General features: G+C 45.6%; 1 protein-coding gene across 2 annotated transcripts; it reads left to right on the top strand.

Annotated features, from left to right (window-relative positions):
* Positions 1-14763: 14763 nt before the first annotated feature.
* On the top strand, positions 14764-24160 carry LOC118858242 (ly-6/neurotoxin-like protein 1). 2 transcript variants are annotated; one of them, XR_005010927.1, is made up of 5 exons: positions 14764-14876; positions 18319-18433; positions 18533-18610; positions 18851-18952; positions 19559-24160. XR_005010927.1 is itself a non-coding variant. In XM_036768731.1 (4 exons), exons 2-4 carry the CDS (start codon positions 18382-18384, stop codon positions 19768-19770), a joined length of 366 nt encoding a protein of 121 aa, XP_036624626.1. In that variant the 5' UTR covers positions 14768-14876; positions 18319-18381; the 3' UTR covers positions 19771-24160. The 2 variants fall into 2 exon arrangements, 1 of the variants encoding a protein (XP_036624626.1); XM_036768731.1 differs by lacking the exon at positions 18533-18610 and having other exon boundaries at positions 14768-14876.
* Positions 24161-24538: the final 378 nt, after the last annotated feature.

Consider the following 24538-nt stretch of genomic DNA (forward strand, 5'->3'; position numbering starts at 1 on the left):
TTGTCTCCTATTGTAGAATGATTCAGAAGTCTCTGATCTGATGGAAAATTCTACCCTCTAGCTCTGAGTTCATGATGGCTTTATAAAGGTTGCTGCCTGTCTCTGAGTGTGAAATCGGGGTCTAAAATTAAAGACAACAGTAGGGGAAAAATATGTCCCTTGCCCCATAAGACATCATACCACACATTCACCTAAACAGGTAACACCTCCCATTTCCTAAGAGCTCAAAGTTTCTACAATCATTCATCGGACTTCCAGAGGCTGATTCACACCACAGAATTTCATAGCAGGAGGAAGCTACAAACTGTAGCCTGCCCTTTTCTTGGACGTACAAGCTCCACAGGGGTCCTCCTGTGACGTTTCACTGTGGCTCACGGGTGACCCTGCATTCTCACAGGCCCTACCAGCAGAACATAAGCTTTGGCACATTCTACCAAGTTGTAAAGGCTTTAAGTATGGGTCTGGTGACAAACTGGTATACATATGTGTTGTTAGAGGATTAGCCTACCTAAATCCAAACAGCATCATAGTAAGGCCACAGGGTGATTAATTTTCCCCATAGTAATTTTTAACGAATATGTACTAAATTATAGAGCAGATAGTGTCTGGGATCTGGCCTCCTTAAGATGAGATATTCTTACATTTTGTAGTGAAGACACAACTACAAAATTATGGACGCTCAAAGAAATGAAATATAGGGTGCAGAAATAATCCCTGAAAAGTGGAAGTTTATAGGAAGAGAGAGGAGAGCCACAACCACTGCAGCTGGGGCTTCTCTCTTTTCCAATTCAATAATCATTTATCAAGGGCTTACTATATGCCAGGCGCTAGGCTAGATGCGAGGGATGCAAAGATGGAAACAAAATAGCCCTTACCCTCAAGGAGCTTATATCCTCCTCAAAATGGGTAAGGAGATATAGCGTATCCAGACATAAATTTGAGGAGAGAAAGAATAGTAGCCACAAAGATCAGGAAAGCCTTCTCAGAAGAGCCACCTGAGCTGAGCCTTGAAGGAAAACATGGGTTTTGTAAGGAAATGCCCATTATACTAGGTGACTCGGTGGACAGAGGGCTTGGCACTGAGTCAGGAAGACTCCTCTTCCTGAGTTCAAATTCTGTCTCGGAAATTTGCTGAGTGACTCTGAACAAGTCACTTAACCCTATTAGTCTCAGTTCCTCATCTGTAAAATGAGCTGGAGAAGGAAATGACAAACCCACTCCAATATCTTTGCCCAAGAAAACTCCAAATAGAGTCATAAAGAGTCAGAAATAACTGAAATGACTTAATAACAATAAGGATATGCCCAGGGATTTTATGCTTTCTATTCAACTCTGTGGATCAGCTTTTTTCTGGTTGGGAGATGGACTTGAGAAAGTCTTCCATGTTCCCTCTTGCCACCCTCCCCAGATTTTCCCAACTGAAAAAGGCTCTTAGGAGGAAAGGCAGAGGTATGCAGTAGGTTGTATCCTTATCCCTCATAGGTCAGCTGTCGCATTGCACCATCAAGGTGTTCATGGCCAGTCCCAGCCAGGAAGCCTCAGCCATCTTCTCCAACCTGGCATAACGACAACGGGAGCTAACATTCACACAGCTCTTTAAGGTCTGCAAAGTGCTGCACATGTAACATTGGGTCCTCACAACGACCCTGTGAGGAAGGTGTTGTTACTACTATTTCCACTTTCCAAAGGAGGAAACCAAGGCTGAGATGGGTTCAGTGACTTGTTAAGGGTCACGCAGCTAACACGTGAGGCAGGATTTTAATTCAGTCCTTCCTGACTCTAAGACTACTGCTCTATCCACCTACGGTGGTGGAAGAGAAAGGAGAATGAACTTGGAAGATGAATATCTGAGTTCAAATCCTCTAGCCTTGAGGCTTACCAGCTGCGGGACCCCGTGTAGACCATCTTCCCTCTCTGTGCCTCAGTATCCCCCTCCATCAAATAGGGGTGAACACTTTGCACTATCTCTCTTACAGAACTATTGTGAGGAGAGTGCTTTATTACATAAACGTGACAGTAAATATCACCAAGGGACCAAGGACACAAAGCTAACAATATGGTAGAGACCCACCCACACGCCATCCCCTTCCTCTTCTGGGAGAGGGAAGGAGAGAAGCCTCCTCACTTCTTAACAAAATCAAGAAACAGCCTATTTTGTTATTAACCCCAAAACTCTACCGGTGCTATATTTTAGAAACTGTGGGAGAAGAGATAGTCATACCATTCTAGGCCCCCGGGGAATGGCTTTCACTAGGAACCTAGACTCTTAGAGACTAGAGACCGGAGCTCGGAATGTTTCCCATGGTCCTCAAAAACTCTCACTTGGAACACAAGATGCTTATTAAATAGTGTTTGTTTGCTTGAATTGAATTCTCGAAGTCTTCAACTAATTGAGAAAGTAGAGTAGGGCAGAGAAGTCCTGGACTTGAAAACAAGAGGCCTGGAATCTAGTCTGGGCTTGGCCACTAACTCACTATGGGACCTGGAGCAAGGAATGTCCTCTCTCTCCAGCTAAGTTTCTTCCTCTGTAAGATTAAAGAGCTGAACTCAGATCTCTACAGCCCTTTTCAGCTCTAATGTCACATTATCTAGGGCCCCTCCCAGCTCTGACATTCTATGTTCTATGATCTCTCCCAACTCTGACATTCCATGCTCTAAGGTCTCTTTTTATCTCTTAATAGTCTGTGTTCTAAGGTCCCTCCAGTTCTGACATTTTATGTTCTAAAGTTCCTTTTTATCTCTTAATATTCTGATGTTCTAAGGCCCCTACGGATCTGACCAGGTTATAGGTTAGAGGTGAAAGCTGGAAATACAAACTGGTCCAAATCTGAGACTATAGTTCAATCTAAACATATCTGCTTAAACACTTCAGAGATATTACATTCCTTTATTGGAGGAGGGTGAAATATTCCTCTCTCTCTCTTTCCACTAATATAATTGCAATCCTCTTTAGGCCTGAGTAAATGATCCTCTAAAGGAACTGTAGGGAAAAAATTAAATCCCAAGCCCTATGGTCAACCTTTAATGAACCTCTCTACATGTAGATTTGTCCTCAGACAATAGATGCACAGGCCATTTCCAAGTCCGTGCTCAAAGATTTTCCAGCAATTCCCAGAGCTTATATTCCACATGGAGAGCCTCCAAGAACCCAGGCCCAACTCCCTGACATGGCAAGAAGATCAAGACATAGGAGAAGGACTTTCTAGAATGCAGCATATAAAGTATTTCAGTATACATATACATGCCGTGAAAGACAGGTGTGGCATGGTAGACAGAGGACTTGAGTTGCTTTGGTCAAGACAGTTCATCACCTTATGACCAACCCTATGGTAATGAATCTCTACCCACTTAGCTGGGCTCATTATAGGATCAAATAATCATAGATTTAGAGCAGGAAATCATCTTAGAGGTCATCTAATTCAACTTTCTATTTTTCAGATTTGGAAACTGAGGCTCAGAGAGATGAATGATAGGCATATGGACCATTATCTAGCCTTCATTCAAAGTCTTTCCAGTTTGGAAGGAATTGACATTACAACATATACATATGCATATGTATCTATATATGTGCATATATATGTGTGTGTATGTATTTATCTATTTATCCATCTATCTCCATCCACATATTTGGGCTCAAGGATCAAGGTTCACATCTGTACCAGTATGGGGATGGGTAGGGTTTAGACAGGTTAAACTTTCATAGAGAGAGAAAAGTTAGTATTTTTTTAAAGTGTTAAACTTTCATATACGTAGAGAAGCACAATAGCCTAGTAGAAGGAGCACTGGATTTGGAATCAGATAACTAGAATTAAAGGAAAGCTAGTTTGCTCAGTGGTTAGAGTGCTGGACCTGGAGTAAGAAAAATTCAGCTTCCCAAGTTCAAATCTAGCCTCAGGCACTTATTAGCTGTGTGACCCTGGGCAAGTCACTTAACCCTGTTTGCCTCAGTTTCCTCATCTGTAAAATGAGCTGGAGAAGGAAATGGCCAACTCCTCTGTTCTCTTTGCCAAGAAAACTCCAAATGGTGTCATGAAGAGTTGGATAAGACTGAACAACAACACTACCAGCAAACAGGATTTAAGTCCCACAACCCACACTCACTAGCAGTGTGACATTGGCTAGTAATGTCTCCTGAGCCTCAGTTTCTCCCTCAGCCAAAAGGGGATGATGATGCTTGCATGACCTCTCTCACCACATTGTTTTGATGTATAGTCTTCACAAATCCCAAAAAGTCACATGAATGTGAATTGTTCGTGTTTATTATAAATAAAAACTGTGAAAAATAAGCTGTCTTAAAATTTAATAGGAGGATGTCAAGCTGGATTTCTCTTAAGAAAGAGCAGAGCATTTTCCATGATCCCAAGAGGCTCCCGCCACCCCCACCTCCATCCTAAAGTCCGTCTCTTTAATGCCACAGTCTTCTTGGCTGGGGCCCATGGAACACCAGTTGCTCCCCAGAAAGAACCACAAGTGCAACTGACCCAAAGGAAAATGGGGAAATGTCATAGCATGCTTAACTGGGCCTCACAGTAAAGTGCAGAGAGCAGTAGAGTTGGCATTAGGAGACCTGGGTTCCAACTCTAGCTCATCACCTTCCTTGCTCCATGATCCTGGGTGAAGCACTTCCCCTGTTTCCCCTCTCTGAGTCTTGGTTTCCTCACCAATGAAATGGATGAATTAAATGACCTCTAAGGTCCATTCCAGTTCTGAATCCTGTGATTCAATGCTATGAAAGATAACTCGTATATAAGAAGGCATATCAAAGATTTAATAAAGCTAACATTTACATGGCACTTAAAGATTTGTGGAGTACACGTATATGTATATGTATATGTGTACGAAGAGATGTAAAATCTCATTTGACCTTCAAAATAGTACTATGATATAGGCGCCTTTACTTTCCCAAATTTTTTGAGATGAGGAAACTGAGGCTGGGGGAAGGAAGGAAAGCAGCATTTAAGTGCCTACTATGTGCCAGGCACTGCCCTGAGTGCTTTACAAATATGATCTCACCTGGTCCTCACGGCCACCCTAGGAGGTAGGTGCTATTATTTTCCGCATTTTATAGACGGTGGAACTGAGGCTGAGAGAGATTAAGAGTCTTGTCCAAGGTCACACATCTAATGAGTGTCTGATGTCAGATTTGAACTCAGGTCTTCGTGCCTCCAAATTCAACAATTTATCCAACATATCATGATATAGAAGAACAATGTGGAAAGAGTACCGGTTTTGAAGCTGAATTCCAGCTCTGACACATTACCTGGGTGACCTTGGGCAAGTCACATAACTTTTCTAGACCCTCAGTTTCCCCATCTGTAAAATGAGAGTTGCCCTTGATGGCCCCTCCAATCCCATTTGTCGTTTGCTCCATGAGCCTCTAAGGCTAAGCCTATGACGATAGCAAAAGAGAAGGATTTTCTTAAAAAAGGATATAGGAGGTGTTGCCGTGGAACTCATGAACCATCTGTGATATTTAAGGAGCCCAAAGTAGGTCTCCCACTGTGGGGAATCCTCCAGGGAGGATTTTTGGGAAGTCTAGGGATAGGAATTACAGGTAAAACAAAAAGACAAGGACGGATTACAGTCTGTACCAGGGGAGAGATTGGTGGACACAGCACTCACACTCGTCAGATCGCAGATCAATTGAAATATATATAATACACATACACATATATATGGATGTATATATGTTTTATGTATACACACATATATGGATGTATATATATTTTATGTATACACACATATATTTTATGTATGTGTATAGAAACATATACGTATGTGTATAGATGTATTGTGTAACATACACGTGTATTGTGTAAAATAGATTTCACATGTGTATTGTATGTGTATATACATGCTTGCCTACATGTGTGTTATGCATATACGTACATGTTCTTCTGTGTTGTGTATGTGTGTGCATATATGTGCGTATTTGTATATACATGTGATGTGGGTGGGTGGGTGTAAATGAGAGTAATTAAAACTGCTTCCATTTATTTCAGCTTTACTACAGAATGCAACGCCACACTTTAGGTCCTCTTGTCCATAGAACACCTTCTGTGCACCCTCTTGTGGCAGTCCTGGGGACATCAGGTCTGAGACAAACTCCCAAGTCCATGGCAATGAAGACTAGGGGGGCGGACACTGCCCTCTTCTGGCCAACAAGGAAATGTAAGCTTTAAAAAGTGCCAGTCTGTACAGTCATGGGGGGCAGGCCATGGGGTATCAGAACTAGACAGGTTCTTAAAGATCATTCAGTCCAATACCCTCATTTCACGGAGGACGAAACAGGCAGAGGGAGGTAGAGTGACTCTCCAAGCTCCATTATGTAGCCAGTAAGGAACAAGGCTGAGATGCTCTGAGAATAAGTTCTCTGATGCGGAGTCCAGGGCTCCTTCCACCAGTTGCTACAGCATCTGCTCAGTTCCCTCACCCCTCTATCCCACCACACCATGGCTGCCAGGTTAATCTCCCTTAAGCATAGATGACGTTGGGGACCCATAGCTAGGAATCCTGGCACCTGGGAATGCCAATTCAGTTGGGGGCAGATGGCAATGGAGGTGAGGATGGATTATATTCTTCCCACTTGCCCTGGGTCTACCTGAGAGGTGTCACCTGTGTTCCTGGGGCTGACCCTAGTGGGGAGTGCATCTCAGAGCACTGCCAGGCCCCAAGTCCTAAAGGGCCCTGAAGGTTGCCTTCTTCTTGGGCAGATCACAATCAGGGATTGCTTCTCAGACAGTTGCTTGCACCTGAAGACCTACATTATCCCCTGTTCCCTGAAGGACCCCCTTATGATGACAGAAAGTGGTCTGAGGAGCTACTTCCTCCATGAAACCATTCTGGGTCCCCCCACCCCAGCTGCTAGAGCTTTTGCTCCAAAATTCCCCTATATCTGTCTTGTAGAGATTTATCAGTGGACTGCTGCATTCCCTGACTGGAAGGAAGCTCCTCAAAGTCAGTGTCTGCTTTGTTTCTGCTTTGTATCTCTAGCGTCTGGCAAACAGTTGACACACAATAAATGCTTGCTGACTGATCAGTAGAACAGGAGGACATACTCCAGACAACTACTCATGCACAGGATGCCTAGGACCCATAATTTCACCTGTGTAGGAAACTCTTCTTTTGCACTCACTCCGTATATCCAATGTGTTGCCAAGTGTCATCCTTTCTACTTTCACATTTATCACATACGTCCCGGTACCTCCATTCATAGAGCTACCACCGTTATAGGCTCTCATCCCTTCTGTGTTGTTGAGTCATTTTGTAGTCACATCCAACTCTTCATGACCCCATTTGGAGTTTTCTTGGCAGAGATACTAGAGTGGCTTGCCATGTCCTTTTCCAGCTCATTTTACAGATGAGGAAACTGAGGCAAACAGGGTTAAGTGACTTGCCAGGGTCACACCACTAGTAAATGTCTGAGGCCAGCTTTGAATTCAGGAAGTCAAGTCTTCCTGACTCCAGGCCCTGCCCTCTATCCACTGCACCACCCAGCTGCCACATCTCATTACATTACAACTGGACTATTATAACAGACTTATGGTTGTTCTCTGTGGCTCAAGTCTCTCCCCACTCCAGGCTAGCCTCCACTCAGCTGCCAAAGTGAGTTTCCTACAGTGCACATTTAAATATGTCGACCATTTGCTCAACAAACTCCCTTGGATCCCTATTACCTTCAGGATCAAATATAAAATTTTCAGTCATTTTTCAGTTGTATCCAACTCTTCACGACCCCATTTGGGGTTTTCTTGGCAAAGATACTGGAGTGGTTTGCCATTTCCTTCTCCAGCTCATTTTTACAGATGAGGAAACTGAGGCAAACAGGGTTAATTTGTTTGCCCAGCATCACACAGTAAGTGTCTGAGGGTAGATTTGAATTAAGAAAGATGAGTCTTTCTGACTCCAAGCCCAATGCTCTAACCATCAAGCAACTCAACTGCCCCAAATATAAAATCCTCTTTATGTATTTTAAAGCCCTTCACTACCTGTCCCCCTTCCCACTCTACCAGACTGTTATACTAACTCCTCTCAACGTACTCTGAGATCCAGAGACACTGACCTTACGTTCCTAGCCCACAACAATCTATCTCCTAATCACTGCCTGCCTCCCAAGCTCCAAATGCCAACCTTCCCTCTGCTCCCTGGCTCCCTCCAAGAACCAGCTCCAATCGTATCTTCCTCAGGAGCCTTTCTCTCTTCTCTCTTCCTCCCTCCCCCACTACTGCTAGCACTTTCCCTCTGACATTACCTCAATGTATTATGTATGTATCTAGTTATTTGCAAGTTGTTTTTATAAGGGTGCCTTCTTTATCCAAGTTGTTTTTAAAAATATTAAATAGCAGAAGGCCCAGCAGAGATCCCTAGGGGACTTCATTAGAGATGTCCTTCCAAGTCCATTATATATCAACCATTAATAATTGTTTTTTAAGTCCCATCATTTAACCAATTCTGAATCCATCTAATTGTGCCACCATCAACAAAAAACTCTTTTTTTTTCACTTCCCAGCCTATAATGCAGGATATAGTCATAAAGCTTATTTGAGGACAAGGACCATGTTTGTTTCAGGCCAGAGCAGAGACAGATATCTGGATAGGGACTCTGAGCCAAGAAAAATGATGCAGAGCTAAAGTTAGCTAAAACTAGGCCTTGAAGACAGTTCAGGTAAATTAGTATGCTTGACATTCACCTAGCCTCACCTGGGTAAATTCTATTAAAGATGTTTCTAGTTGTCTTTACTCCAGTTCTGTTGGCTACTCTCTCCTTTTAAATATCACTTTCTTCTTTGGCTTCCAAGACATTGTACTCTCCCAAGCTTCCTTCTGTCTCTCTAAGTGGTCCTTGGTTGGTTCCTTTTCCCATCTACTAAACTCTCTAGGCTCTATCCATTCTCTCTCTCTCTCTCTCTCTCTCTCTCTCTCTCTCTCTCTCTTCTGATAATACCATTGATTCCCATGGTTTCATTTACCACCTCTGTGCAAATCACAGCCACATCTGGATCTCCAACCTCGCTCCTCTTCTGAGTTCCAGATTGAAATCTCAAAGTATTGAATGGACCCCAAAACAAGTCAACTGAGGATTGTTTGAAAGCCCTGGGGAATATTCACTCCACATTTGAAAGATTGTTATATGGAAGATGGCTTAGATGTATTCTATTTGGCTTTAGAGGGCAGAACTATGATCAGTGGTTGGAAGTCATGAAGTAGGATGGTGGTAGCAGGAGGCTATAATTAGAGCGAGACTAGGAAGAAATGAATGGATAAGACAGAAGGTGACTAGAGGAGAGGAAAATGAAATAATCAAAAAAGACTCCCAAGATTTCTAATTTGAGGATTGGAAAGATAGTGGTAAGCATCAATAGAAATAGAGAAGTTCAAAAATGGTCAGGTTTTGTGGGAAAGATAATGCTTTTCCATTTTGGACATGCTTACTGTAACATAAATAGAATCGTTTTTATTTTTTATGGATAGGGAGTAGACCAGTGATTTCATTGATATAAGAAGTTCCTAGATGAGGAAACTATGTCAATGGAGGTCCACACACTGAGAGGTCAAATCATATAGCCAGTATGTACCAGAAATGGTCTTCTTGACTTTGAAGCTCCCTCCTCTAACAACAGAAACAACAACCATAAATAGATAGCATTCACATAGCATTTTAAGGTTTTCAAAGCACTTTACAAATATTATCTAATTTGATCTTCACAGCCACCCTGGGGGGTGGGTGTTATTATGATCTCCACTTGACAGTTGAGGTAGCTAGGGCAGACAGGTTGAATCTAGTGTCTAAGGCAGGACTCAGGTCTTCCTAACTCCAAGTCCATCATTCTATCCATTATGCCATCTGGGCTGCCAGACCACCATACTGATTAGTAAGGAGACTGCAGCCCAGTACAACCCCCAGATGGTTTTTGCCATAGCCAGAAAAGGAATTTGTTTTGTTTAATTATGCATTTTTATTTCAAGGGTTTTCTTTTTCTCTTTTTCCCCCAGTAGGGAGGAATGAGGTTGGAAGGAATAGAAGATGGACTTTTATTCATTGGAAAAATGTATTCTTGTACTTGTTAAGTTTACTTTTCTGACCCCGAATGGAGTTTATAAGGGTTTTGCAGGACAGAAGGAATCAGACTGTTCTGTTCACTTTTCCAATAATTTAGCAGTGAATGCTGTTTAAATGAGTGAATTTGTTGTGAGCCAGTAGCCACGAGACAGCACAGGCACAAAATATATGCAACCTAATAATATTTATTGAAGGAGCTTCTTTTTACAGCTAGTGGATGTCTCAGGGGAACTGGAGGGAGAAGGGAAGTGCTGTGGTTCTTCTAGTCTGCATCTCAACTGAAATCTCCATTAACCATCTGGACACATAGCACCCAAAATGGCTTGCGGTAATGGCAGTGTCAAAGATGCCTCCCCCTGCTCTTCATTTTTAACCCCATCAATCACACAATGTTCCCTCAATTTGCCTATTCCCAGGGATTCTAAGGCAGTAATAGCTAAATGGGGTGGCAAGGACTGGATTAGAACAGTCATTTGTCCTACCTTTGCTCAAGGATTCCTAATTTAAGGGTGTGGAAATTTTTAGTCTACATTTCTAGGAACTAGGGTGCTACAAAAAACTCTTCCACACAGTCTAGGATGGACATTATTTAAAGAAGTCTGAATTTTTGGAAAAAAAAAAAGAAAAGATATTTCTAAGAGTAGGATTTTGGGACAGTTGGAGGTAGTCTGGATATGTGACTTTATTGTTGGGAGGGAAGAAATGTCCTCCACCAAGGCAGATCAGCAGCCTTTCTGCAACTTAAAGCCTTAAAGGGGTGCCTGGAGGCACTGAAGGTTCAAGTTTAGAGATTTAAGGCAAAAATATCAGAAACCAAAAAAATGACTACATAAACAAGAAAAAAAACAATCTGTAATGACTGAAGTAATCTGATTTATACCAAAATTATGTGCCCACTGACAAATGAATGACCTCAAGTTCTGCTCTTTATTGAGAAGATAATGGAGCCTTTAATCAAGAAGTTTATAGCTTTCCCTTGGGATTTTGCACATGACTGATGGGTTTTTAAGACAACCCAGACAATTCACAGACAGCCACAAAGGAAGCCTAGCACTTCCAGTTACGAAGAGTATATATCTTAAATGACAAACCCTCTTACACAAACATAAAGAAAGAGATTGGGGCAACTACAAACCAGAAATGGAATGAACTGTGGCAGTCATATTGTAGCTAGCCTTAACACAGAACCCAAGTCTAAGACTCTAGATTTATTCCAGATATATTCTGCAACATTCTAACTTGTTGAGATCTTCTTTGAATCCTGAACATTCCAGAAGATTCTAGCCTGTTGTGTGATCTTCTTTTTTAATCCTCAGTGTGTCATCTACTAACTTAATAATCTGTCAGTTTTTTATTATTTATAAAATTGATGAACAGACCATATCTTGCTTTATCTAAGTCAGTGATGAAAATGTCTGGAAGAGCAGGGCTAAGCAGAGTACTCTATTAGAGTCCTCCTTCAAAGACCTCAGTCCATTAAAATGGCACCATTTGGGGGCTAGGCATTGAGCTATTTTCAAAACCACATAACTGTACTTTGCTTCTATGTCTTTCCTTCCCACCGTGAAAGTTTGTCAAATGCTTTACTAAAATCTAGATAAGTCATAGCATTCCCATGACTATATCTCATAGATCATCCTCCAGGTTAATAGAAATCACCATAAGCTTCCTCTCTAGGGATTTCTCATTAGATCATTCTTCCTCACATCACCAATGTATCTCAAAAGATGGTTGCTTTTCAAATAGTCTTTTCTGGAAGGCAATGAGTTTGCTGAAGGAGGTTTCTGGGCAGAACAGCTTGACCTTCTGCTGCTGTGCCATCAAGTTGGAGGCTATAAAAGAAGGGACAGAGGGATTTACTTTGCACTGGCACAAACTGGTGGTATGAATGGCAGGGCCAATGACTTCCTGATCAGTCTCTCTATCCATAACAACCAGAAACTTCCTGGTGATGTTTTCCTTAGTGGTCTGATCTGGCAGCCAAGGAACTTCACTTGCTCCAAGCTGATAAGACCAAAAATCTCCTCCTGGGCTGGAAGCCAAGAAACCCTGTCAAAAAGGGAAATGAGGTTAGACTTAGCCATGCCTTTCTGGTCCCGAGTTTGGGCAGTTGGTTTACCGAAGTTGTGTTGGACCCTATTGACAAAGCTCATCATATTTGATGTGGCTCAATGTACTAGCCTGTAGAGATTTTTTTTGCATTTCTGTTTTATCATCCAATGTATTAACTAGCCCTCATGTCCTTCTCAGTTTTGATAAGCATGCCTTTTAGGCTTTCATCCAAGTCTTTGATTAAAAAAACAAAAACAAAAAAACTAAACAGCACAGGACCAAGGACAGATCCCCGGGACACAGCTAGAAACCTCCCTCCAGGTTGATTTCAGTTCATTAATCACCATCATCGTCCTTGCTAAGATTTCTGTAGCATTTACTGCATGCCAGGTGCTCTGCTAAGCACGCTACAAATATTATGTCATTTGATCCTCACAACAACCCTGGGAGGTAGCTACTATTATTATCCCCATCTCACGGATGAGGAAATTGAGGCAAACAGGGTCACACAGCTAGTAAGTGTCTGGGTCCAAGCATCTGACTAGTTCTGAATCTTCCCAAATGTATCTAATCCCCGCCTCTTCATCTCGACCACCACAAAAGCCTGAAAAGCTTTGTCAAATCCTTTGCAGAGATCCATGTCTACGCTTATATATGGCATTCTCCTAATGTACCTATCTAGTGACCCTATCAACAAAAGAAATGAGGTTAGCCTGGCAAAGCCTAATCTAGATGAAGTCATTATATTAATCTGTGCTTCCCTTTTTAAATGTTCACAAACCACCCTTTTAATAAGAAGGTTTTTAGGAACGTATTAAGAGATCAGAGCTACATCATTGGCCTGTATCTTGAGGGCTCTTTCCTCTTTTCCTCTGAAAATCTGAATCCTGACAGTTAAATGCAGAATGTGAAAAGGGTCATAAGAGTAAGTCAGATTCAGGGCTTCAGGAGGTCATATTTAAAACAGATCCAGTGGAAGCAATCAAGGAAGGCACAGCAGGCAAGATTTCAAAGGACTGACTGGGTGGAGGGGGGGCGGTGCCACGTAGATTTCAGATTTAAGAGAAAGTGTTGCTTGTATCCTGGGAACATTCAGTGATTCAGGTATATAGTGTGTGAAGATGGATGTATTTGTGTATGTGTATGGATGTATGCCTGTCAATGTGTATCTGTGTGATTGAGGGTGAGCATGGATGATTTCTTAGTCTAGGCTTGTGTGACTGTCTCACAGCCTTTCACTCCCAGTCACAGTCCTGGGGACAGGCTGTTCAAAGACAAAGGTGTGGTGTTTTAGAATCAACTCTGGAGAGGTGAGGGGTGGGGGTGGGGGGTGGAAAATTGAGGAGGATAAACTAGGGATGGTCCAGAGACGGGAGTGAGATATAGGGCAGGATTGGCTAGGGATTGAGGATAGGGGCCAAATTGGAAAGGTGGAAGAGGAGGGGGCAGATTCCAGATTGTGAAAGGCCTTGAAGTCCAGGAAAAGAAATATATCCAGTAGACAAATTATAGGTTTTTCTGAGATGAGAGTGACCTGGTGAAATGAATCTGGAAGCAGGGATCGGATAGGGGAAAGACTCTGAGTACATTTTGGAGATCATCACAATAATCCATATAAGATGGAATAAGTGATAAAGAACTGAAATGAGGTGGTTTCCATTTGAATAGAGAGGGGGGATAGATGTAACAGATATTTTAAACAACAACTTACATTTTAATAGATCATTAAGGTTGCAAAGTGCTTTTCTTACAACAATCCTGTGAGTTAGGTGCTTTTTGTGTACGTGTATGGATGTATGTCTATCAGTGTGTATCTGTGTGATTGAGGGTGAGCATGGATGTTTTCTTAGTCTAGGCTTGTGTGACTGTCTCACAGCCTGTCGCACAGCCTGCCGCAGTCCTGGGGACAGGCTGTTCAAAGACAAAAGTGTGGTGTTTTAGAATCAACTCTGGGGAGGTGAGGGGTGGGAGTGGGGGGTTGAGGAGAGTAAACTAGTGATGGTCCAGAGATGGGAGTGAGGTGTGGGGCAGTACTGGCTTGGGATTGGGGACAGGGGCCAAGTTCTTGGCTGGGGTCAGGATATAGAAGGTTCCTGAACAAAGTGAGGGTGGTGATGGCGCAGTGAAGGATTTGCCGCAGAGATTATGTAAGAATAGGGAAACAGTTTGGGAGGGGTGAGGAGAGCTCTGCAGGGAGGTGGTGAAGCAGATTTTGCAGAGGTTTTGAAGAAGGTGGGGAGACTGCGGAAAAGGATGGGGGAGAAGGGGGGAGGGAATGACTGCAGTCCTCATCTGAGGGAGGGAGAAGGAGGTCTGGGGCGGAGCCCAGAAAGGACTGCAGAGGCCGGGCCCAGCCTGGGGTGACAGTCTGATGTCTGGGTCTACCATGGACTAAAAACTTAGTTTTGAGGAAGGGGTGGCTATAAAGGTGGGTGGGTGGGTAGGGGGAGAGGGGTCCTGGCAATATTCTGAGTCAAGGACCCGGTCTTGGGGTAGGATTCTAGGCCAGGAGCCAAGATTCTGCAGTGGAGGTGGGGTTGGAGGGAAGGAGGGGGCTCTGCAGTAAGGGAGCGAGGGGCGGAGCTGGAGGGGGTCTGGAGAGGGGGCGGAGCCTAAGCGTCTCTAAAAGACAGCGGTGCCCCTCTCTCGCCTCACTCGCGCCGCAGCCGCCGCTGCGGCTGCAGCTGCGGACCTGGACCTCGATGGACCGCAATGGACCTGGACAGACTTGGAAGGACCCGGATGGACCCGGATGGACCTGGACGTGAGTGATGTGTGGGAAAGCCGAGAGGCTGGGAAGGGTCTCCTATGGACCCTACCAGTTGCTGTAAACGATGTTTAAGGGGCTCCTCAGGGGAAAGGAATCTAGGCATATAGGGGACTCCTGGGCTCCTTTACCTGCTGGGATGGACTAGGGGCTTCTACAGACGCTCCTTAGCTCCCCACCTAGCCCTGTCTTCCCCATTCAGCGTCCTTCTCTGACTCCCACTCCCCCAGGATTTCACCTTCCTCTACCAAGTTCTTCTCCCACCCCCCTCTCCAGCATCTCCCCTTCCTCTCCAGTCCTCCAGGCTTTCCCCCTCAATCTCTGCACCCCCACCGGGCTCGTCCCACTCTCCAAAATACTCCCGGTCTCCCGGTCTATGCCCGGCACTCCGTTTTCCCCTCACTCTGCGCTCTATAATAATTACTGTTGCGATAGTTATTATTTATATAGTTGCTGACAATTTCTAGAAATGCTTTGAGGTTTGCAAAACGCTTTTCGTGTATTTTCTCCCTCGGACCTCTTGACAACCTTGGGAGGGAGGTGGTATCGTTGTCACCGTTTTACAAATGAGGAAATATGCCTCCAGTCCTCCCTAGGCTCCTTTAGATCCCCTTTTTGATTGGGGGACGCGGGGGGAGATTGCGGCAGAGGTTGAGGCGGGGTGGGGGCGGGATTTTTGGCACTGCAGAATGCTGAATCAGAGGGACCGCAGTGTTGACGCAGTGGTGGCGCAGGTAATGGGAACAAAAAGAGAGACCGCGTTAACGGTTAATGAGCCCTAGGAAGGTACCAGCATCCCCGCACCGGGGCCGTGCTGATGAACTTCCTTCCATTAGCTTCTCGCCGTGTTCTTATTTTCCTAAAAGATGCCCGGGATCCTTTGACGTCACAAACGAGGTTAGAGTTGGTGGACAGAGACTCAGCTGTGCCTTAGGGAAGGATGCTTTCACTTGGGCATGGGTAGAAACGACTAGGGGTCACAAAATAATGCGCATAAAGAAATAATTATTATGTAAAAATTTAACAATGGTATTAATGCGTCGTATTTCTATGGTACTTTAAAGTTCCTCAAAATCCTCCTCTGACGCAGTTAGTGCCAGTATTATTCTCATTTTACAGAAGAGGAAACTGAGGCTCACAGAGGTTCAGTGACTGGCGGATGATGGTCACAAAACGCGTCAGCATCGCAGGGCTCACAAGTTACTGCAGAGGGGGGCGGGGCGGGGGCGGGGGCGGGGCGGAGGCGGGATTCCGATACCGCAGAATGCTGAATCATAGGGACCGCAGTGTTGACGCAGTGGTGGCGCAGGTAATGGGAACAAAAAGAGAGACCGCGTTAACGGTTAATGAGCCCTAGGAAGGTACCAGCATCCCCGCACCGGGGCCGTGCTGATGAACTTCCTTCCATTAGCTTCTCGCCGTGTTCTTATTTTCCTAAAAGATGCCCGGGATCCTTTGACGTCACAAACGAGGTTAGAGTTGGTGGACAGAGACTCAGCTGTGCCTTAGGGAAGGATGCTTTCACTTGGGCATGGGTAGAAACGACTAGGGGTCACAAAATAATGCGCATAAAGAAATAATTATTATGTAAAAATTTAACAATGGTATTAATGCGTCGTATTTCTATGGTACTTTAAAGTTCCTCAAAATCCTCCTCTGACGCAGTTAGTGCCAGTATTATTCTCATTTTACAGAAGAGGAAACTGAGGCTCACAGAGGTTCAGTGACTGGCGGATGATGGTCACAAAACGCGTCAGCATCGCAGGGCTCACAAGTTACTGCAGAGGGGGGCGGGGCGGGGGCGGGGGCGGGGCGGAGGCGGGATTCCGATACCGCAGAATGCTGAATCATAGGGACCGCAGTGTTGACGCAATCTTGGTGCAGTGTTGACGCAATGGTGTCGCAGTGGTGCCGCAGTGGTGGGGCGGCTAATGGGAACAGAAAGAGACCTGATTAACAGAAATGAGCCCTAGGCGGGTACCACCACCCCCGCTCCAGGGCCATACTAATGATCTTTCTTCCTCAAGCTTCCTGTTACTTTCTTATTTTTCCCAAAGGATCCTTTGACGTCAGAAATGGGGTTGGGGGTGTGTGACTTGCAGATGGGACTCACAAAGCAAGTCAGCATCATAGAGTAATGGTTACAGCAGAGGGTGTGGCGGGGTGGGGGCGGGGTGGGGGCGGGATTCTGGTACTGCGGAATGCTGAATCATTGGAACCGCGGTGATGGCGCAGTGATGGGGACAGACAGAGAGGCAGGATGAACAGTTAGTTAATGATCCCCAGGAAGGTACTGACATCGCCCATCCTCTTAACCCTTACCAAGCCTACTGCACTATGAGAATGGGAGAGACGGGGGCTGGGCACTGCGTGTTTAGACAACATAATACATACAGGTATGAGTGTCTGGGGAGATGAAAGGTGGTTGGTTTTTTTTTCTTTTCTTTTCTTTTTTTCTGTGACGTAGGTACCAGGAGGTCTGACGTAAACCCTTTTTGGTACATTAGGGGTTCCTTTCTTGAACAGAGACTAAATAAGCTGCGTCACAGCCCCCTCAGTCTTCTGTTCAGACATCCTAGAGGCATCTTCAGAGTCCTCCCCCTTCTGAACAGTGTTACGCAGGGCTCAGGTGGGAGGGGGACTGCGGCAGAGAGGTGAAAGGAGGAGCTACAGTCTAAGATGCGGAGAGCACTAGCCAACGAGGATACTGAACGCTGGATGGGTGTGGCCCAGACTTTCTTAATGAAGAGAGGACTGGAAGCCATTCATGTAACACTTTTGGAAAGGGATGCGGATGTTTAACCTTCAGAAGAAAACACTTGGCAAGGAAGGGAGGGGATGCATTTCTTCAAGTGTTTGAAATGCTTTCTTGAATCATGTGGGTAGACATTGCGAAGCCAGATTTTGGCTAAAGATAAGATCAGTCCCCTTCACAGAAAGCCTTTAGGTGAAGGCTGCATGGGCATTTATCAGGAAATCTCACTCCAGTCTGTGACTCTGAGCAAGTCATTTAATGTCATTGTGCCTCAGTTTCCTCATCTGTAACGTTAGGATAAAATAGCATCTACCTCACAGAGCTATTATGAGGATCCAGTGAGATGATATCTTTAAAGCACTTTGCAAACCTTAAGGTGTAATAACCTCATTTTACAGATGAAGAAATAGAAGCCAAAGGAAAATATATGACTTGCCCAAGTTCACTAAGCTAGTAAAAAATTAAGCTAGGATTTGAACAGATGTTTTGTGACTCCATATACAGTGTCCTTTCCAAATGAAGCAATTGAGTTGAAGGATGGGTGGACAGAGAAGAGAGAGTGATGGAGGAGAGACAGGGAATGCTTTGAGAAGAGCTGGATGGGAGCAAGGATGTGAGACTTTCCTTAACCCCTTCCTCCCTGTGCTTCTTTTTTTTCTCTTTTCTTTTTAACCTTCTCTCCAGGCTGAAGAATCCTGCCTGCAGCTTCTTGCTTCAATTTAGCAATCCTTCCCCTGGCTTTCAACCATGAAGTTCTTTCCAGCCCTGCTTCTCATGACCATCATGGCCCAGCCACTCAGTAAGGAAGACAACCAGTCTGACCTACAGGGGTTAGGGTGGGATGGGGGAGGTGCCCAGAAGGGCTGGAATTCTAATGCTTCTCCTCACCTCGTTCCAGCAATCCGATTCTAGGAAGGAATATCTGGGACCATAACAGAAGCGAAGGGTCTAGGATACCAGAGGTGGGGAGGAAGGGGTAGGTTGTGTGAGATCCGTGATGCCAACCACTTGAGATGTTAGAAAAACAGAGGTAAATGTGCCCTGGTGGGAATAACAGCTATGGCCTGATCCCTTGAGTCCAGGCCTTTGGGAATTTACATGCCCAGAAGGCATCTCCCCCATTTCCAGTATTTGGGCCCTAGTCAGAGACAGTGCGGATTGGGGGGAAGGCAACGTTGACCTTTTAGTGACTATGTTCTGTCTCCTCTATACACAGCCCATGCCCTGGAATGCTATGTCTGTGAATACAAAGGGTACAACTGCTTCAAGCCCATGAGGTGCCCCGATTATGTCAACTACTGTATGACCACCCGGACCTGTGAGTAGTCCTTTTAATCTCTTTCAACATTAGGGCTAGCATTTCGCAACATCACAACAGCAGAGACTAAGTCACAGTTGAGAGAGACCTTAGTGATCATCCCATGAAACCTCCTGAGACCCTGAGAGAGGGAGAGGAAGGAATTTCTCGTACCTTGAGATACGGTGGCAAAGCCAGGGGTTAAGAGACAAGGCTAGTCTTCAAGAGCTCCATTTGGTTTCTTCCTACCATTCCAGTAAATACTCCATTGTAATTTTTCCACCTTCAGATAGTCCTGAGTATGTGACTCTTACCCTTTATTCCCTCCTTGAGCTCTTGAAGTCCATCCTTTTCTGGGTTGAACGAAGGGAAGGAGGGTTTTCCAGGCTGTGTCTGCCCCGCAGCTTCTTAATATGCAGGGGCCCTGCCATAAGCGAGTTCAGTCACAGTCTGGAGGAGACAACAGAATAGTAAACTCGGGCCCTATCCTCATGGAACCAGTCTTAGAGAAGACTGAGGCTCCCACCTTGGGAGTAAGCCTGGGAAGTGCTCTGAGCAAAGGCTGCCCACTCCTGGAATCACGATCCTTTTCTTTTTTCTCTTTCCTCCCCATCCTGTGGTGTTCAGATATCACTCCAACCAGGGTAACAGTCAGCAAGTCCTGCGTCCCCACCTGCTTTGAGACCCTGTACGATGGCTACACCAAGAATGCTGCCACCACGTCCTGCTGCCAGTATGACTACTGCAATGGGGCTAGCCTTGGGGCCCAGGCTTCCTCAGCTCTGGCCCTCACCACAATCCTCAGCACGCTCTGGGGGCTGCTCCCCCCCAGCCTCTGACCCAGGCTAACTGGACCCCTTCCCTTTTCCCAGAAGCCCCAGATCAACTTGGCTCTGTGAGAGATGAGGAGAACATGGCGACTTCATAACTGTCCCTGGCCCCTGCCCCACACATCGAGCCCCTCCCATGGCCTCTTCCCAGGACCACCTCATCTGCCAGAAGCCCCCAGCACTCGTGGGATGTCAGACCCTCCCCAGGTGCTTTCCGTTCAAGTCTAGATCCTCCCATTGCTGTAACAGGCCTGGGAGTCCTTCCCATACCACCAGGGGATGGGAGTGGTCCTTGTTTCTAGCTAATCCATAGGCTTCTTCTCTGCCTGTCACTGAAGTGGGAATCTGTTTGGAACCCAGAGTTGGGGGGGCAGAAGGGGAAGAGGCTCTTGGATTCTTGGATTTACCCATACCCTTGTTCCTGGACTAGTTTTATTTTTATGCTGGCCGTCTCGGAACTCTTCACACCTCTGCTCCTCAACCCCATCCACTTTTCAAAATGTCTGACTTTGAACTTGATTGACTAATGTGGGACCTGACACCTGAAAAGTTCATGGATCTGCCATCCACACTGGACTCCTTCTGCAGGGATGAGTGTTGGGGGAAGACCAATTTAGGGTGGGGTATGAGGGGGGGGAGGCACATACACAGGGGTTGGACAAGTACGGTTTTTTGTTACCTGTTGTGTTCTGATGGGGGACTGGGGGTGGGGGTGGAAGCAATAGAATACTGCCGCTGGGGAGGGAGTGGGAGATATAGAGAACCTGGTCAAGGGAGAAAATACCCCTATCCCTAGGAAGCCCCTGGTCTGAGATGGATTGTCATAGTTAACCCCTTATTTCAGTTGGCTCTTCCAGAGGAATGGGAAGAGACTGAGTCCACAGGAAGGTAAGGCCTACCCAAAGACTGACACATACCATGGAAGGTTGAGATGTAGGGTAGCTTTTCCTGAGCTGCCCTGGGAAGGTCCTCACAGATAGAATTGCTGAACGTGAGAGCTGGAAGATCCCTTAGAGACCATCTAGTCCAATCCACTCATTTTACAGAAAAGGAAATCGAGGCACAGGTTGGTGAGGTGACTTGTCAATGGTCACAAAGTGAGGTTGTCTGTAACACTGGGTCCCCTGGGTTCCGACACAACTCAGATCCTCTTGTTACATCACTGGTCCCCTGTGCTATTTTGAGTCACTTATCCCAAAACCTCAAGCTTGAGCCCCGGCCATTACATTTCTATGCCACACCAAAGAAAATATACATGACCATTGAAACACACACACACACATTTCATTACAGCAGAATAGGAAGGTAAATAACAGGGTAGAAATGTTGTCTGTACTTATGCACAAAAGATTGCCGTATCCTGTGCTTTTAATCCCCTCTCCCACCCTTAGCTATTCCACTTTCAGTTCAGACCCAAGGAACCTCAGTGAACCTTAGGGTTTGAAATCATCTGCCTCTTGGGTTTCTTTCCTTCCAGTCTCAGTGGGGCGAGATATATAGAACGAATGTCTAAGGGCTGAATGAAAGCTGGTCTCCTACCACAACTCTGGAATCATCCCATAGTGGTCTGGCCAGGCCATGTAGCCGCCTGTGTTCCCCACAGCTCTCACAGCCCCACTGTTTGCTTTTCCCATATGCTCATTTCTGTAGCTCCTGAACCGCTAAGCTTCAGTACCTTCTGATCTCTCTCATCATATAGTAGCTACCTCCCTTTTCCAAGTCTGTGCCCCTACTCCCTAATCTCCGATCCTTAACATCTGTTCTGCCCTTCCAAGTCTGCACTGCCAGCTCCCTTCACGTGGCTGCTCTCCCCTTCCTAGTTTAAGCCCACCTGACACAGTTCCTCTTCATTCAGATTTTGCAACCAACTGCCCATCTACAACGGTTGGAGAGAGGGGATTCTATTTCTCCGGTTCTCCATAATTTCTGTCGTCCTGGTTGCCAGGGAGTCCAACGAGCTCCCCTGTGGGCAGCAGGCGGTTTTAGTGTGTTGCCTTAGCAGAGTCCCAATGCCAACCCACAGCTTCTTCTGGTGCTTCTCGTGTGCCTCTGTGCAGGAACGCTCTTGTTCCCCTGGCCTGCATCTGCCTGTTTCTGTAGCTGTGATCTTCACAGTCCTGTGGCCAGCCCACCTGACAGCTCTCTGGCTTGCCATGCTGCTGCCCCTCTCCCACATAGCTGCTCCAACCTGGAAGCCCCTGTTCACCGCTCTCTGCCGCATTTGCCTCTGTAATGGGCTGGCCTAACTCCTGTGGGTGCATGCCCACTTCTGCTGCTGTGGCACCCATCAAACATCAGTCTGGTGGACCACAGCTTTCTGATAAACCTGTGCTGAATTCCTTCCTTAAGTGCGCCCAGTAAGCATGTGTTGACGTTGGCAAATCGATGGGAGATGGAGGAATGCAGCCCAGAAGTGAAGGGGTGGGAGGGTGGGCCTCTTTGGAGGCCTTCCTTCTGGGCTGTTGCCAGGGTGGCTTGCCTTGACCTGTGATCCTGAACCTTTTAGCATCTCTGAGAAAAGTGTCACCGATCCACCTTCCACTTTCTCTCTCTGATGCTCGAGGGAACAGGACCCAGGAAAGGCTTCAAGGGCTGAGGTTAGGATCTTTGGGGTCTAGACAAAGCCCCAAATGTATCTTTGTTGCTTGGTACTGGTGCACTGGAATTCAGCTTCTGATCAAAGTCTGGATTCCTCTTGAGTGAATCCAGCACAGATGTGTTCGTTTTGGTCCACAGTCAAAGTGAGAAGACAGCTGCTTCACCGGTTCTTTTGCTGCTGTCTGTAGGTGGTTTCCCACAGCAGGCTGCCTTGACCTCTGGTCTCCTGACCCTTCAGGAGAAGGTGGCCCTGCTTATTAGTTTGGGCCCATCTGGACTCACTTCGAGGTCTGCTTGTACTGTAGCAGCCTCCTTTCTGCCTCAGTTTCCCGTCCCTGAGGCCAAGTGACACCAGTTTGGGTAATTTCTGATATGTCTGTCCTCTTCTCTTCTCTCCTCTTCTCTCCTCCTTCTCCTCCTCCTCTTCCTCCTCCTCTTCCTCCTCCTCTTCCTCCTTCTTCTTCTTCTTCTTCTTCTTCTTCTTCTTCTTCTTCTTCTTCTTCTTCTTCTCCTCTTCCTCCTTCTTCTTCTTCTTCTTCTTTTCTCTCTCTCTCCCTCTCCCTCCCCCTCCCTCCCCCTCTCTCCCCCTCCCTCCCTTACTCCTTCTCCCTCCCTCTCTTTCTCCTTTTCCCTCTCTCAACCCCTTCCTCTTTCCTCCCACTCTCTGCCTTTTCCTCTGTCTTTCCCACCTCTATACCCCCTTCCATTCCCTCCCTCTTTCTCTCTTCCTCCCTTTATGTCTTTTCCTTCCCTCCTCTCAATCTCTCTCTCTCTCTCTCTCTCTCTCTCTCTCTCTCTCTCTCTCTCTCTCTGTCAGGCATATCAACCTTAAGTTATTGAAAGACTGCCCTGATAGGTGCAACAATAGGGTTTCCCCTTGGGCACTTGGGTCAGTCTGTAGTTGTTTATGTGCTCAGCAGGCAGTGCTCTTCCAATCATCAGCTTCTGGAGCAACCTTGCCCAATGGAGCACAAAGTTAGAGGCTGCACTTCCCTCCTATTGGGGGGAATTGAGGGACTGGACATCGAGTTCCTGTGAATTCTCTGCACCTCCAAATTATCCACACTCTGCAAGCACCGCAAACCATAACCTTGGAACTCTGCATTTTGGGGGAGTATAGTTTAAAAAAACAACTCACTTTCACAACTCTACAGTCTATACAACCCGGTGGAAAGCTGGTTCCCTGATGTAACACTACTAGCAGGTTGACAACCTGCATTCCATAAAATTATTGCCACTGGGTTGGGGGCTGCTGAGGATCTCTATGACCCTCAGCCTACCCTCTCACCATGTTGGCTTTATCCTTGTTCACTATTTCCTGGAGGGGAGGGGGGAGGTAATAACTAGTTCCAAAGTAACCCCAGTAACACTTGCCTTTTTAGTGATATTGGAATTTCCCAGTTTAAGGAAGTTCACGATAGTTAACAGTTATCCCTTCTCCATTCCAATATACCTTAGCCAGGACTCAACAACCCCTCCAAGTGCCCTAGGCAGGCTGTAAAGTCTTTGCAATACAATCACAATCATCCAAATAGGTACCCCCCAAAAAAAGAACAAAAAAACAAAAAAATAACAAAAAACAAAAACAATAGTCCTCGAACTGTCCAGTCCTGTTGTTATGTGTCGGATTTTGAACACCTGAATAGCCCCGGTGACTGACTATTCAGCTCTGTTCTTCAGGTGTGTAATGTATGATGACAATTCAAAACTTAACTCACATCCACAACTCTACAGTCTACACAACCCGGTTCTACAATGTCACTACAACAACACACAATAAACAATAACTCCGGAAAAAAAAGTTGTAGAGTGGTTATTTGATTCAATTTGTCTCTTATAATAAGAGTTTCACTGGAACTCTTTGCTGTTAAATTTCAACTCAGAAAAAGGGTGGTACCTCTAGTAGAAAGAAGAAAGGCAGGGAAGCTGCAAATGGAAGTCCTGTATACCTTGAGAGATCAGTTCCCAAGATGTGGGTGTGCTGCTAGGACAAGTAACTTTAATTTGACCCAGTGCCCAGAAAAGTTTTACTCAAACCAAATATCTCTATGTATGTATGCATATAGGCACATGTGCATATGTATGGATAGATATGTACATATATAATATAGCCATATGTGTATACTTATCCATATGCATGTATAAGAGCTCCCATAGGCCCCATAGAATTCTGGGACCT

Source organism: Trichosurus vulpecula, chromosome 1 (genome assembly GCF_011100635.1).
Source record: "Trichosurus vulpecula isolate mTriVul1 chromosome 1, mTriVul1.pri, whole genome shotgun sequence".
In the NCBI taxonomy this organism is placed as follows: domain Eukaryota; kingdom Metazoa; phylum Chordata; class Mammalia; order Diprotodontia; family Phalangeridae; genus Trichosurus; species Trichosurus vulpecula.